Source organism: Acanthamoeba castellanii (genome assembly GCF_000313135.1).
Source record: "Acanthamoeba castellanii str. Neff unplaced genomic scaffold scf7180000083687, whole genome shotgun sequence".
Lineage (NCBI taxonomy): Eukaryota > Discosea > Longamoebia > Acanthamoebidae > Acanthamoeba > Acanthamoeba castellanii.
The window spans coordinates 2,607-17,013 of record NW_004457625.1 but is presented as its reverse complement, the minus strand read 5'-3'; the positions used below and the strand labels follow the sequence as shown (position 1 = coordinate 17,013).

The 14,407-nt window shown below is 55.6% G+C and overlaps 3 protein-coding genes across 3 annotated transcripts; 1 reads left to right on the top strand and 2 right to left on the bottom strand.

The window, feature by feature from the left end:
* Positions 1-37: 37 nt before the first annotated feature.
* ACA1_307800 (phospholipase, patatin family protein) lies at positions 38-5,501 on the bottom strand (the record flags this gene model as incomplete). The annotated part of the gene is made up of 24 exons (XM_004349621.1): positions 38-295; positions 379-473; positions 555-609; positions 700-825; positions 1,126-1,223; positions 1,311-1,379; positions 1,455-1,578; positions 1,666-1,748; positions 1,818-1,862; positions 1,951-2,109; positions 2,206-2,299; positions 2,405-2,465; positions 2,551-2,840; positions 2,947-3,063; positions 3,163-3,219; positions 3,332-3,414; positions 3,555-3,713; positions 3,806-3,995; positions 4,106-4,210; positions 4,282-4,405; positions 4,498-4,818; positions 4,931-5,013; positions 5,195-5,218; positions 5,418-5,501. The coding sequence occupies 24 exons, from the start codon at positions 5,499-5,501 to the stop codon at positions 38-40; spliced, it is 2,904 nt and encodes a 967-aa protein (XP_004349671.1).
* A 1,817-nt stretch (positions 5,502-7,318) lies between these two features.
* ACA1_307790 (protein kinase domain containing protein) lies at positions 7,319-11,334 on the top strand (the record flags this gene model as incomplete). Its single annotated transcript, XM_004349620.1, has 10 exons — positions 7,319-7,523; positions 7,656-7,814; positions 7,883-8,035; positions 8,216-8,380; positions 8,443-8,597; positions 9,007-9,095; positions 9,226-9,348; positions 9,479-9,711; positions 9,839-9,894; positions 10,033-11,334. The coding sequence occupies 10 exons, from the start codon at positions 7,319-7,321 to the stop codon at positions 11,332-11,334; spliced, it is 2,640 nt and encodes an 879-aa protein (XP_004349670.1).
* Positions 11,335-12,982: 1,648 nt separating this feature from the next.
* Positions 12,983-14,350, bottom strand: ACA1_307780 (uncharacterized protein; the record flags this gene model as incomplete). The annotated part of the gene is made up of 5 exons (XM_004349619.1): positions 12,983-13,490; positions 13,591-13,693; positions 13,867-13,954; positions 14,054-14,086; positions 14,144-14,350. 5 exons carry the CDS (start codon positions 14,348-14,350, stop codon positions 12,983-12,985), a joined length of 939 nt encoding a protein of 312 aa, XP_004349669.1.
* Positions 14,351-14,407: the final 57 nt, after the last annotated feature.

Genomic DNA, 14,407 nt, shown 5'->3' with positions numbered 1-14,407 from the left:
TTCAAAAAACGGAAAGGCCGAGCTGTTGGTTGCAGCACTACTCGAACTTGGGCGAGATGGCGCTGTTGTACCAGGCACCGACGTCGCAGCGCAGCTCGGCGTCGTCGTTGGTGCTGTCGGTGGTGGCTTGGCCCACTCCGCCCGTGGTGCGATTGAGCCGAATGCCCCGCCTCTTTTCTTTGGGAACTCGTGGCAGCGCACTGGGCACGTCAACTGCCGCTTGCTTCGCCGGGGTCGTGGTGGCCGTGTTGTAAAAGTGCTCCGAGACCCAGGCGATCGTCTCCGTCAGATCCGTCTGGCAGTACACATGAGACACATCACATGGTCAGTGGCACGTAAACAGTAAATGTAGAAGCGAGGGCCAGGCCTAACGTGTACCTTCATCCCGATCTCGATCAGCTCGTTGGTGATGGTGTGGTCGTCCATGGGCATGAACTTGTCAAACGTCGGGTTGAGCTGATGAAATCGACTCCCTGTGTGTGATACGGCAAACCCCAAAAACCAGTTAGCCAAGTGCACTTCGGAGCACTGGTGTGAGTGTGTGCGCCATGTACCCAAGAGCATCTTCACCATGTGGAGCTGCGCGCCCAAGCCACCGGCCACCAGAAGCTGCACATGGCGCGATCGAGTTACGTAAGTGTTGAGAACCCACGGACGAGGGAGAGGCTCAGCGGCATCCGTAAGGAGGAGCCAACGAACCTCGGGGAGCTTGGGCGCCCACTGCAGCACGCCCCAGTCGTGATCTGCGCCGCTGATGAACTGTCGCACGTGTCCAGTTCCCAGACTCAGGAGGTGAATCCGAGACGGCTCGACTGGATGCAGCGCCTGCACCTCGACCGCTGTGCGTTAGCAATGCGGCGCACGCGCATGCGACAGAAAGTTTGATTGGTTAGTCAGCCTACCTGCTCGCTCATGGTCATGGTTATTGCCATCAGTGAAGGATTGTTGACCATCACGGCGCCGTCCACGTGCTATTGTATGCGTGTGTTGTGTGTGTGTGTGTGTGTGTGTGTGGTGGGAGGGAGGGAGGGAGGGAGGGAGGGAGGGAGGGAGGGAGGAAGAGTGAGTGTCGCCCTGAGATTAGCATTCACTCTCACACATTCGGTCTCTGTGCGCGCTCCATACCTTGTTGAAGGAGGGGAAGAAGGTCGGCGCGGCAGCGGACCCCATCACGGCATGCCAGAGGGGCGCCGACAGCTCCTCTTCGCTGCTGATCCGTTGGTCTGATGTATGCAGCGAGCATTGGCGTTGGTGGCGCGCACAGAGACAAAAAGCAAACGATTGGGGCGGGAGTGGGAGCGTGAGAGTACCTGGTCGCAGGGGAATGTTGTGGTAGATGCGGGGCTCCCAGCTCCTGTCCTCGTCCTCCTCCTCGTTGTCTGCGCGGTGATGCATCGAAAATTAGCCAAAGAGCGCGCAAGCGCCAGGGGGGGGAAGGGAGAGAAGGCGCATACCCACGAGGAACGATGAGATGAGGATGCGCTTGGGCACGTCCTTGATGGACACGTGCTTGAAGATCTCGTCACCGAAGATCGTCAACGGCTCGTTCGAAAACTTGGCTTGATTCAGGGCCAGACCCTGTTGCAGCGTATTACGGCGGAGCGTAATGGCTTCAGTCTTGGAGCGCGCGCGCATCCCGGAAGAGCGAGAGAGGAGAGGTGGTACCTGAACGGTGTGCCTGGTCTTGGGCTTGAAGAAGTGAGGTGCGAACGTCTTGAGCATTTCGCAGATGAAGCTGGGCGAGCGGCCTGCATTCGGAGAAAGTGAGACCCACGGTGTGTGGTTGGGAGGGGCTAGCCGGCGAACTGTGAACGTACCGACTACCAGGCCCGAGGCCACCATGGCTCCGCCCGACACACCGGCTGCGCAGCACCACGCCAGAGATTTGGTTTGCACCCTACCATTAGAATTGCGTACGGCGCAGTTGAGATCCGAAAGGCGCGTGCGTACCAATGAGATCGACCCTCTGCAACAGATCAGGAAACACCTCGATCAACCGAGACAAGATGACGGTCTCAATGATGGCGCGCAGTCCACCGCCATCCAGGGACAGGATGCGGTAGTGTCCATCACCCACATCCACGGGCTTCTTCACGGGGTAGTTGCCGACTGCGTATACACGAAGTGACTGTGTTAGTTGGTTGGCGTGGGTTGGTTGCACCTTGGTGGGTGTTGTGGGGGAGAGGAGGGGGCGTCGAGGCGTACGTGGCGTTTTGCCTGTTTCCTCGTCGCCCCGTTCACAGAGGCGCCGGGTCATGTTGGTGATGTGATCCAAATGCGTTTGGAGAAACACGCTTCCCTGTATTACCAGGCGAAGAAAAGAAACATCATCAACACACCACACCGAGCACACAGAGTCTGTGGCCGCGCCGGTCTTCGGAGGTGGATGGAAGAAAAAAGTTACCTGAAGGGCGGCTTCGGCGTGCAGATAGTGCTTAACGAGCGCGTCAGCGAGCGCAGCGGCCCTGGAGGAGGGTCAGAGGAAAAGGCGTTAGTGGCGGGGCATTGAGAAAACGGCGCACAGAGCGAGGGTGCAGAGCAATGCAGTACCGGACGGCACTACTCGCGGAGCCCAGGGGCAGGAGGTCCGAGGTCGCACGGTGAAGCACGGGCGAGCGGTGCGCCATCGAAGAAGCGACGGGGGCTGAGGTGGTAAGCTCGCTGTTGGCGCGGGCGAGGGCCGGCCCGTGTTCGGCACTGCGCATCTGGATCTCGTCGCGGATGTGGTTGTTCATGCTCTCCAGGCTCTTCTTGAGCAGGCTGACCGTCTTGGCAGTGTCGACGCGCGATGAGGGACCCTTTTCGAGCGCCATTTTCCAGAAGAACGCTTGTTCCTCGTCCTGCGTTGGTGGCGGTCGCATATATGCGTGGCATGAAGAACATGGCAAACGGTTGTCAGCACAGCAATACTATTTCATGCCAAAAGGGAGGGCCGAGGGCAAAAACCTGCGTCATGAAGCTCAGCTTTTTGCCGGCCTCACCAGCGTCAGTGTGCACGCTGACGGCATAGTTGTAGTTCTTGATGTCGACCAAATGCTTGCTGGCGGTTCCCTTGCGCGAGCCCTGTTGTCACCGGTCATGATGAGCCACGTTTGCGAGTGTTGGTGAGCAAGGGTGCGCCGACCACTGTGTGTGGCCCCAAGAGGAGCAGAGATCGCGTACCCCGTGCACAAGCCAGCTCGTATCCACTTTGGTGATCGTCGCCAGGCTCACCAGCTCCTGTGTTCCAGTACGCCGACAGTTGATGAAGGCGCCCAGCAGCAGCAGCACAGTCCGGACAATTGGTGAGGCGCAGGAGCACAACTAAAGAGAGGTGAAAGATGGGACGTACGACGTTCTTGATCTTGTAGTACTCGAATTTAGAGCCGTCCGAAACACAGTAGAAACGCTCCCAGCTGTTTTCTTTGACCTTGCCTGCAAGTGGAGAAAAGAGTAGAACAAGCGGAAGGAGGAACGAAGGAATTCAGTCGTTGCATAAGGGCCGCACGTAAGGATCGCGCGGATCCAACCATGCCGGCAGCGAAGAGAGAGAGAGAGAGAGAGGAGACGTGTACCGATCCACAAGAAACCGTTCACGGTCGTGCTGCGTCGGTTGGTGGTGGGTGGCGAAAGGAGGAAGCGAGTCCACTCCTGGATTTCCTCGAAGGAGTTGGCTGCGAGCCGTACGATTCCAAAGTTCTTCATCATCAGGCACACCACCCAACCCTCAGTGCCTGACAAACCCCGCGCGCGCGTAGTGACGGAAAGTGAGACGGTAACATTTGGGGAGCCCACAGCGCCGTCGAAAGAATGATACTGACGGTACCGTTGAACAGGACACGCTTAGCAACGGCAGGAAACGCGCTAGTATCCTCACGTTCCCTGTCGTCCTTCTCACGGATGTCTCCGCCGCTGTGCAACCTCTTTTCTTCTCGCTCTCGCTCTCGCTCCTTTCGCTCTTGCTCCTCCTTCGCCTTCAACGATTGTAAATAGCCGTGTTCCACGCAATCAGCTCCCTGCACCAAACACCACCATGTTGGAAGGTGAGCTCCACGAGGCAGCAGGGTCAATGACAAGGATCTATGTTGTATGTGGGCGGTAAAGGTGGAGCGGGGTGGACACGTACGTGAAAGATGAGCTGCGCGTATGCCAGATAGCCATCGGAGAGGTCCGCCAGGACTGGCACTGGAGTGGACGAGTTCTTGTTGTGCAAGCCAAGAACCCCTCGTGGCTGCATATAGTGCAGGAGTGCGCACAGTCGGTCAGCGAAAATTGGCAGCAAAGGCAGGAGCAACAACTTACTTCCATCAGACCGGGCATAAGTTGCTCGTCGTGTTCGTAAGGATCCGCTTCCACGAATCGTTTCGTCGTTTCGTCGGCCACGCTGGTGCGGCCGTCATCTTTGTAAGCCGCAATCCAAAGCGTGCTATTTGTTTCACATAGACGAACATGTGAGAAAAAGAGCTCGGAGTAATAATAAAAACTCTAGCTAGGAGGTGAGCAAGGATGTGAACATACCGCTTCCAGTGGCCGGCGTCTGTCGATGTTTCGCTGAATGCGGGTGTTTCCTCAACGCTCAGATTGACGTAGCCGCTGTCTGACAAGCTGCTCTCCCTCTCGGTGGTAGAGCTCTTCAAACCGGAAAAGGATGACGACGCGGCGAGGGAGGAGACAGAGGAGGACAGGCCAGACGGGAAAGAGGCCAGAGGGGACGCGAGGCCCGGCGTTTTGTGGTTGATCAGCGCTAGAATGGCGTTAATCCACTCGTCTCTGCTCTGCCGCTGCTTCGTGCAGAGGAGAAACTCCCTCTTCTTCGGTTTCTCGACATAGATGACCCACCTGCCACCGATCCACGGCTTAGTACTACGCGTCGGCATTCACACGGATCGTATTTTGACAAGACCAGTGTGTGTTTATAATACAGCTGTCATGAGGGTGAGTAAACCCGTACCCATAGGTTCCGCGCCAAAACTTGCCTTCGTCGAGGGCCAACCTCGCTCCCTCAAGCGAGATGGAGCCGAGCGGTTGCGTGTCCTGGTGCAACACACACCACACAGAGAGAGACGAAATTGGAACAACAGAAGTGGACATATTTGTGGAAAGGTGGACATGTGCATGCCGAGCGCCACGACAGCGGTGATGCCCGTGCCGAGCTTTCTTTGGAGCAAACAAACCGGTCTGAAGCACCAGAGGAGGGAGGGGTTGCACAACGTACGTGCATGAGCTTGAAGTAGTGCAGCTGCCCCGTTGCGGTGCAGAGGCGAAACCACCGCTCTCTCCAAGTGCGCCAGTGCGAACCTCAAGAGACGAGAGCCGGTCGGGGTTGATAAGAAGAAAGGGAGAATAATAAGAAAATTAAATATATTAGGGGGGGGGTGTTCGAATGGAGAGGAGAGAGGCGTACGCACCTTGCTTGGTCAACCACCCTTCCAACTCACGGAGAGACCCGAGAGCGGGCTCGGACTGAGAACGAGAAACGGATCGCGCGCGATGCGTTGGCTCGCGTGCTGATTCGTTTTCATCCCCTTGCGGGAGATTTATGTGTTCTGCCCATGCCGCATCCATGGTTCCTCCCCTTGTCCCAGGTCCTCCTCTTGCTTGCACGTCGTGTGGCGGTGTCGGGGTGTTGCACAGAACTGCCCCTTGTATTATTTGGGATTTAATTTTCGAAATAAATTTGCCTGATTGGGTAGATGGGATAAAACCAGGCACCGTTTGGCTCCTCTAGTGTGGTTTCTGATAACAGCTCCTCGCCACACAAGCATTTTGCTCATGTTTTTTATCACCATATATTCTTAAAGGGCAACGCGTGCGGTTGACGGCAGGCAACAAAACCAAACAGGCGAAACGCCCACTTCTTCAATACCTCAGTCCGCTGCCAGTACAAGAAGACAATTCCTTCCCTCTCGAAACCACCCGGGTCATCCTTGAACCACCGATGTATCTTCACCACCGATGTGTTGTCGTGGAAAGGATAAGGGATGATGTCACCGTCTGGTATTGGCAAAAAGGGACCCTTTTTGGAAGACACCGGGCCACGGTGAACTGCAAAAAGGACAAGGGCTCTCTATTCCTGAAAGGGACTGTGGCGTTAGCAACCACTCCCGCCACCTTAATTGGGTGACGCCCGGCGGGGAGAGGAGGTTGTTTTTGGGTGGAGATCTCTCTGACAGATTGAGAGAGAGAGAGAGAGAGTTTAGGGCCAGACGTGTGTATGTCCTCGGTCATCTCCTCACCGCTGGTGGGGAGGCCTCCACGTCAACGGTTCCTCTACTCTTTCGGTACGAATGTATGCGGAGAACTGGGACGGAACACATCTGCCGCCCCTGCCCGGCGGCCTGACCGAGTGGATCTCCCCCCCATCCATCCCCACCATCTCGTGGCCCTTTTTGCTGGCCCCAACTCCTCTCTTGCCATCACTGGTCCGTACCTTAGCCCCCCCCACCCCAAGCTTCAAATCTCTCCTTCATTTCTTGAAATTTTCCTTCTACCTCGATTCCGTTCGCATTGCTCCTTCTGCTGATTCGAATGATTCATTTTCCGATATGGGGGTTGGCTATGCTTCTCATTTTGGACGGTTGTTTCTATTCGGACATGTGTAGAAGATGGAACGGTGCTGGGCTGGGGCCGGGTAGGCGCTTTGCTGGGACAAGAGGGCCGGTGGACCTCCCCACAGCCCTTCCCTTTGCCTGGCCTGCGAGTGAGCCACATTGCCTTGGGCATGACTCACGCCCTCATTCTAACCCGTACGCTGCCCCCTCCCCACTAACCCCTGCCTGGCGCGTATCTCTGATGTCAAAGCCACGTGGGCTGTGGGCGTATGTGTGCCTTCACAGAAACCGGAGCCGTCTACAGCGTTGGTGACGGTAAGCATCCCTTCCGCCAACGGCACCTTTTTTGCTGCTGCTATCTCGCGCTCTCTCCTTTTTGTCCTTTCTGCCTTCGGTGTCTCTCTCTCTCTCTCTCTCGAGCCCCTTCTTATCGGTGGAGCCCTTGACCTTAGGGCGACATGGGAAGCTGGGTCATGGAAACGCGGAGAACTGCCACACAGCGAAGCTTGTTTCTCTTCCCGCTTTGTCCAAGACAATCCTCACACAGGTGGCTGTCGGCGAGCATCACAGCCTTCTCCTCACCGGTACCGGTTCCCCCTTAGTCTCCTCCTTAAGGCGTGGACGTGGCTGAGCTAACAATCGGCATTGGGTGGGTTCAACTCGAGCAGAGGGTGGGGAAATGTTTGCCTTCGGCTTGGTACAAACGAACTCCTCTCGGCGGCGGCAGTGCAGAGCACGCGTGCATTACATCGCTAACAACACATCACACGTGACAACATGACAAGGGGATGTATGGGGCCTTGGGAGTGGACAGCTTGGAGGATCATAAAAAGCCGACCCGAGTTGACTCACTTCAGGAAGTCGCCTACATCGCCGCCGGGTACAATCACAGCTTCGCTATTGATCGAGAGGGCAAGACCTACTCGTTCGGGGCGAATGGGCCATGGCTCGGGCACAACAATCTCACCAAGTCCTACTCGTGGCTTTCTCGATGTACGACCGCAATCTTCCCCTTTCGCGCGTGTGCGGGCGTGCGTGCGGTGCACGCTCATCGCAAACCGCGAGGAGACAACAGCAACTCACGGCTGATGGTTTGTGGTTTCTATGTTGTTGACATGTCATCAGCATCGAATGAGAAGCGTAATGTGGTCGCTGTTCCCCGACGAGTCGACTCAGTCAGCGGCCTCGAAATGAAGAGCATTGCCGTAGGCAAGAAGCACACGCTGTTGCTCACCATCGATGGGCTCGTCTACGCGATGGGCAAAAACCGCGCTGGCTGCTTAGGTGCCTTTTAGCCCCTCAGTGCTCTTGACGCCGAGATTCCGAGTCTCATTGGAGTTATCCTCACGCAGGGCTAGGCAAGGGCCAAAAGAGGCTCGTGTGGGATGCGGCTTTCATAGATGCGCTCGCTGGCGTGAAGATAGATTTTGTGGGTGCCGGCGAGAAGCACTCAATTGCGGTGAGCGAGACTGGTGGCATTTATGCGTTCGGTTCCGGCAACACGGGTGCGTTGAGACAATTCCCTCATTTTGTGAGCTCTCTCTCTCTCTCCTCCCCCCTCTGCTTCCTACCTCGCTCTCGCTTCAGCTACTTTTACGTGTTTTACGTGCTTACACGTGCCCGAGACTCATTCGTTGACGCTTGCATGGGCCGACGTGTCGTGGTGTGCCTTCACCCGGATGCAGCGGGAATGAGCAAAAGCAACGTTATACAGGAATTGGCGCGGCCCTTGGAAGCCACAACGAATGTGAAACCACTGCAAGTTGCCGTGGGCCAGAACCACACCTTGCTGCTGCTTCCGTCGCCGCTCCTCCTTCTCCCAGAGACCAAAAAGGGCGGTTCTTCCGAAGGTATGCTTTCAGTCTTTACACTCCCATCTTGCATTGATTCACGCGGGTGCTTGCGAAAGCAGATGTCGACGAAGAGGTCGTGGAGCAGCCATGCCTGGACCCGAGAATCGGCGAAATGGTGAGGAGTCTTAACTTGGGCAAGGAGGGAGAGAAACTGTTTTTAGAGGCGAATATTTCATACGAGGTGCTGCAACACCTCACCAAAGATGATCTCCAGGTTCGTCTTTCACACTTATCTTCTCATCCGGCCCTTTCGGATCTTTCTCACCAATCCGCTTCTTTTTCTTACTAGGAGCTCGGCATACCCCTTTCCATACGATTGGCCGTCTACAATTACATACAGCGAGCACAGGAGAACTCGAAGAGTACGGGAACATGACCTATTCTCTGAGCTTCACGCGCGGGCGTGTTCATGCATGACCACTTAAGGTATTCTGCTCACATCTCACGTGCTATCATCAACAGGAGAAGCGGTAAAAGCTACAATTAGTCCAAACGACCTATCCTTTGTAAATAAGTTAGGAATGGGTGCATTCGGCGATGTGTGGGAGGTACTTCGGCCATCCTCCCTTCACTCTGCCTCTCCCCCGGTTTTGCGTGATTGAGTAATTCGAATCTCTTCTCAGGGACGGTTACGAGGAACGACAACCGTAGCAATCAAATCGGTGCGGTCAACCGATAAGACATCGTTCCTTGCCGAGGCGCAGATCATGTCGTACGTCTTCTCTCTCTCTCTCTCAACCAATCACAGTGCGAGAGGATTGTGGGGCGCGCGTTGTGTGCGTGTGCCGTGAAAAACATACTACAGCCGTATGGTATTGATGTCTCCTCTTCCATGCACTCAGAAATCTACCGGCGCACCCGAATGTGGTGACTTTTTTCGGCCTTGCGGAAGGTCGAGACCAGCTGTACATCGTCACCGAATTCATGGCCGACGGGTCGCTTGACAAGCATCTGATTCAAAACCGGTATGCACGTGCTTAATAACTAAGAAGCCGCTGGACATATGTCCTCAGAGTGTTGCTTCTCCCAAACTCCCCTCCCCTACTCTTGCTGACGTTGCTGGTTCACCCAATGTCTGTTATATGCATTTAACAGAGATGCGATCAGCGTTGAGTCGCTGATCCAGATGACCAAGGATCTAGCTGCAGGCATGGACCACCTCGCGGCGCACGGAATCATCCATCGAGACTTGGCCGCGCGCAACCTCCTCCTCGAGATTAAGCGGTCCGATGTCTACTGCGTGAAAGTGTGCGATTTTGGCCTGTCGAAGCTCTCCACCGACGAGCTAAACCCACAGCAGATGAAAAGTATTCCTGTGCGCTGGACCGGTACGCTTGCGCCCTTGGTTCTCCTAAGTGTTGTGGTTTCAAAGCGCATGAAAGCTAATAGAGAGCTCTCTCTCTCTCTCTCTCTTCTCTCCCTCCTTTCTCCCTCCAGCCATCGAGGTGTTCACAGGTAAACCATACACTGACAAAGCCGACGTGTGGTCATTTGGCGTGACTGTGTGGGAGGTACGAGCCATCGTCCTTTAGGTGGAAGTTTGTTTCTTTTATCTACTTCGTGGGTGCGTGCGTGGGTCCTGATCAGCTGTTTGTCTGCCGTGTTTTCTTGGGGTGTGTGTGGTGTGTGTGTGTGTGTGTCGGAGACAGATCTTTAGCTTTGGTGCGTTGCCCTACGCCGGAATGACGACGATGGAAGTGGTCGATGCTGTGCGGCGGGGCGTCAGGCTGAGCAAGCCCGATGGTTGCCCCGATGAGATCTTCACGCAGATCATCCAGCCCTGCTTCCAGGAGAATCCCGACGATCGGCCCACCTTCCGAGAGATCTATCGAACGCTCGAGTCTCTCTTTCCCTCGCGGCGCATCTCCTTCTCCACCTACTCGCCGACCACCTCGCCGACCACCTCTGCCTTCTCCGCCACGGCGTTTGTTCCACCGTCGCCGCTGTCTGACTCTGGCGGAATCTCCGTGGCCTCTCTCGTCGCAGCCTCCTCCTCTCCCGTCGCGCAGTCTGTCCCGACCGACATCGCCGCCTTGGTGGCCGAGGAGCTCATGGCGTCGGCACAGTCCATTGCCGCGCTCGTACCCTACGCCTCATCAACGTCGGTGATAACGCGACCAGCGCCGCTGCCATCGTACTCAACGACGACGACGACGACGACTACTACGCCCACCGAGCCCGCACAAGCGGTGGCCGAGGGCGCATCGCCTAATACCAGGCAGCAGTCGCGCGAGATGGCGGCCATCACGGGTTCTCCATCGCCGTCACCATACAACTCGGCTTCGTTTGGGTCGGTGGCGATGATGCCCGGCATGGGCCTCTCGTTTTCCATGCTCGATCTCAGCAGCGCGAACAAAATCGAAGACCGGCTCGACGCGACATCGCAGTCCTACGACGAGGCCGCCTGGGCTGCCGCGCTCTCTTCGTGGAAGGCCCCTGCTTCGGCACGCAGGAAGAAGTCGACCCCCGATGCCGTCAGCAGCAGCAGCAGCAGCAGCAGCAAGGAGAGCAAAAAGGAACAGAAGAGCAAGAAGTCTCGGGCGCGTCCGCGGTCGGCCGAAGCGCCGCTACACTCGCAGATGCTCTTCTCTGCGCTGGCCGAGGAGGCCAAGGCCGGCGGCGGTGGCCTCTCTTCTTCGACCATCAAGGGCCAGCTGCTAGCATCTCCGCCCCCCTCCTCCACCCCCAGCAGAACCAAGGCCACCAAGGAGGCGCAATACACCGCGATGATGGCGAGAGGGAAGAAGCGCAGTGGCGCTACCCGAGCGCTTGCCAACAGCATAAGCGGCGCCGGCAAGCTCCACGCGCCAACGCGAGGGACCCCAGCCGAGGCCACCACAGCGCAGAACGAAGAGACACCCTACCACCGCATCCCTCAGTTCATGCGCAACTCGTTGCAGCTGGCCACGCGACGCAAGAACCAAGCGACAGCACCACCGCCAGGGCGATAGAAGAACCGACCGATGCCCAATCACAGGCGCAAGCGCTGGGCCGACGTCGCATGGGAATCGCCGACATCGACCCCTACCAGCTCCTGCGCCTCAGTGAAAGCGTCGGTGGCTTTACCGAGGAGACCCAGCTGCTGCCCGCGGCCAGCGAATCCTCCCAGTATGCTTCTTCCACCACGACGTCGCCCGTTCCGCCAAAGCGAAAGGACAGCAAGACACGCAACCGACCCACCTGGGGCAAGTCCCACAAGGTCTGAGACCATCTCATAACTCTCTCTCCTCCGTCCCTCCTCCCTCTCCTCCCTCTAGCAGCTCTATTCTTTCTTCTTCTCCCTTCTACACCTGTATGTACTCTTACCACCGGCAATATTTGTTGTTTTCGATTTAATATCTTATTTTCTTTGTTGTGGTAGTGGTGGGTGGGTGGTGGTGGCGCGCTGCTGGTGGTGAGCTGGTGGTGGTGCTGGTTCTCCTTGGTCCTCCTGTTCAGAGGGACCTGCCTTGCCCAGCAATTGGGCTATCGCCAAGATGAGGTCCGCAAGCTGCTGTGCGATTTGACACGCGCTTGGTCCTTGATTTGGGTCAAGGAGCGCGTGCCAGTGGCTGCGCGAGGTGCTGCACAGCGAGGCGGCATGGGGCGCGCGGTTGCATCAGGTGGCCAGCAGCACCACAGCAGCACCCCGGCTCTCACGTCCAACCCAACACAACCTGCTCGCATCCACCATGACACGAATCGACGCCCAAATCATCGCGCGCCTCCACCACCGCGCCCCACACCTCTGCGTGTGTATGATATCATCCGCCTCCATCAGACACTTCATGGACGAAGGGCGCGCCGACTTGGTCAACATCCTCCTGGATCTTCACAATCCCCCCATACGACCCCACATCACCGGATACCGCCACCTGTGCCTCACCCGCTGCCCATGCTTGACCTCCTTGGGGAGGCGCGGCATGCCCCTACCCGCTCCACACGCGTGGCTGCCCGCCCCCACCCCCTGGCGTGGCTCAAGCCCCACCTGCCCCCGCCAATGGGTGACCATGTTTCAGCAAGGGGGGGACAAGGACGCGCAGGCCCCCTCCCCACAAGCATCCCAACCCATGCTGATAACAATGACAATGACAATGACGATGATGATGATGATGATGATGATGATGATTAATCCACACAAGCTTCGCCTTGGAAAGTTTGACAACAAACTCCTTGATGTCGTCAAGCTCCATTGAGGGCTTGAGATAGGGTTAGGGCTAGTTTCAGTTTGCCATCAAAGCTGAGCAAATTCTAATAGTTGTAAAAGAATGCCCTTATATTGTGCTACAAGATAGTGTTTTCAAAAGTTGTGTAGGATCGATCGTTGTTGAGAAATATGGTAAATGTTGTGTATTAACTCAGCACACAAACACTCTTGCCACATTTTTGCAATGATGCCATGTTGCCATAGCATGGTAACTCTCACTGTATAGCACATCATCTTGAAGAGCGTGAGGAGCACTATCATATGATACCTCATTATGATCACAAAATAGATTTTCAACAGAACAAATCAACACTCTTGGCAATAAAACAAGTAACACACAATGGTTTTTTTTAAGTGTTTTTTATTGAAGTTGAGAGAGAGAGAGAGAGAAAGAGCAACTTGCTCTCTGGAGTTTACAAGAAATTAGCCTTGATAAACTCCTCAACACATGCCAGGGCATTACCCAGTTGAGTGAGGGGAAGCCACATGTCAAACTCCTCAGAGTAGCCCACCCATCTGACACATAGCTCCAGCTCACCAGACTGAGCAATCCTCATCTCCTGGATGCTCTCAACTTCATCTTCCTCCTCTTCCTCCTCTTCATCCTCACCCTCATCTTCTTCCTGAGAATCCTCTTCTGCCTCCAGCTCCTCTTCCTCCTCTTCCTCCTCCTCATCCTCATAGGCCACCCTCCTCTTCCTCTTCTTGGGCAGATGGCCTGAGACTGACTGCCACTCCTCATCATCCTCAGTTGTCCTGGCCTGGCGCTTCTTGAGGTCAATGTGCTGGTGCTTCTCTTCCTCAACAATTGCTGTTGCCATCTTGGCCTCCATCTTGCCCATGGCTGTCTGAGCACCTTCAGGCACCTTGCCTGCATTGGCAGCATTCAGAGTTCCCTTGTGCTTCTTCTTCAAGTCATGCCTGGCAAAGAGGAACACACAAAACAAGGAATTAGTAACCACACAACAAGTTGGGTTTTGGTTATTTGTTGTGGTTGTTGGTTGTTGAATGATGATCTGACCTGTTGTAGACAGTCTTCATGATCTTGACAGAGACTCCCAGGTAGTCACTGAACCTATTGTGAAGGTGCTCAATGGTCTCTCCTTCCTCCAGAGGCACATGTTCTGTTGTGTGGGAGAGAGAGAGAGATTGTTCAACTGGTACCAAGACACATGGGTGACATGACCAGCACCAACACCCTGCAGCCCTCTGTTATAACCAGGCTCTTTGCACAAAAGAGCAGCACAATATAGGTGTATCTCTCTCTCTCTATATATATATACATATAGAAACATACCAGCAAAGAGGTTGGTGATAGTCATGCACCTGAAGTCAATGGCAGTGGTGGTGAGCTCAGGATTGAAGTCCTTGATAAGGATCTTGAGCTGTTGAGAGAATGTGGCAGAGCTAAGAGGCTGACCATGAGAGCTCAACCAGAGTGCAAGAGGGGGGTCAGAGGGGTCTGGGCAGAGGTAAGGGCGAACTCTCTGCTTGAAGAACTCTATGTAGGTGAAGAGCTGAGGAGGCAGAGGCAAGTGGGAGGTATTGGTAGGAGCCACCTTTTCCCTTCCCACCTGCATGACCATCTCATCCTCATCCCACTGGAGGTGGCCAACATAGAGGTTGACAAAGACTTGCTTCCTCAGACCACCTCCAAGATAGAGCATCAGGCCCATGAGCACCCTCTGCATGACAAGAGCTTCTTGCCCTCTCAACTGCTTTGATTTGACAGCAAGCTGTGCAATCTCAGCAGGAGCTCTGACCTTGAGAAAGAGGTCCATCTTGGCACCCCACTTCTGGACCAGCCAACAGAAGAAAGTCTGACCCTCCTCTTTGGT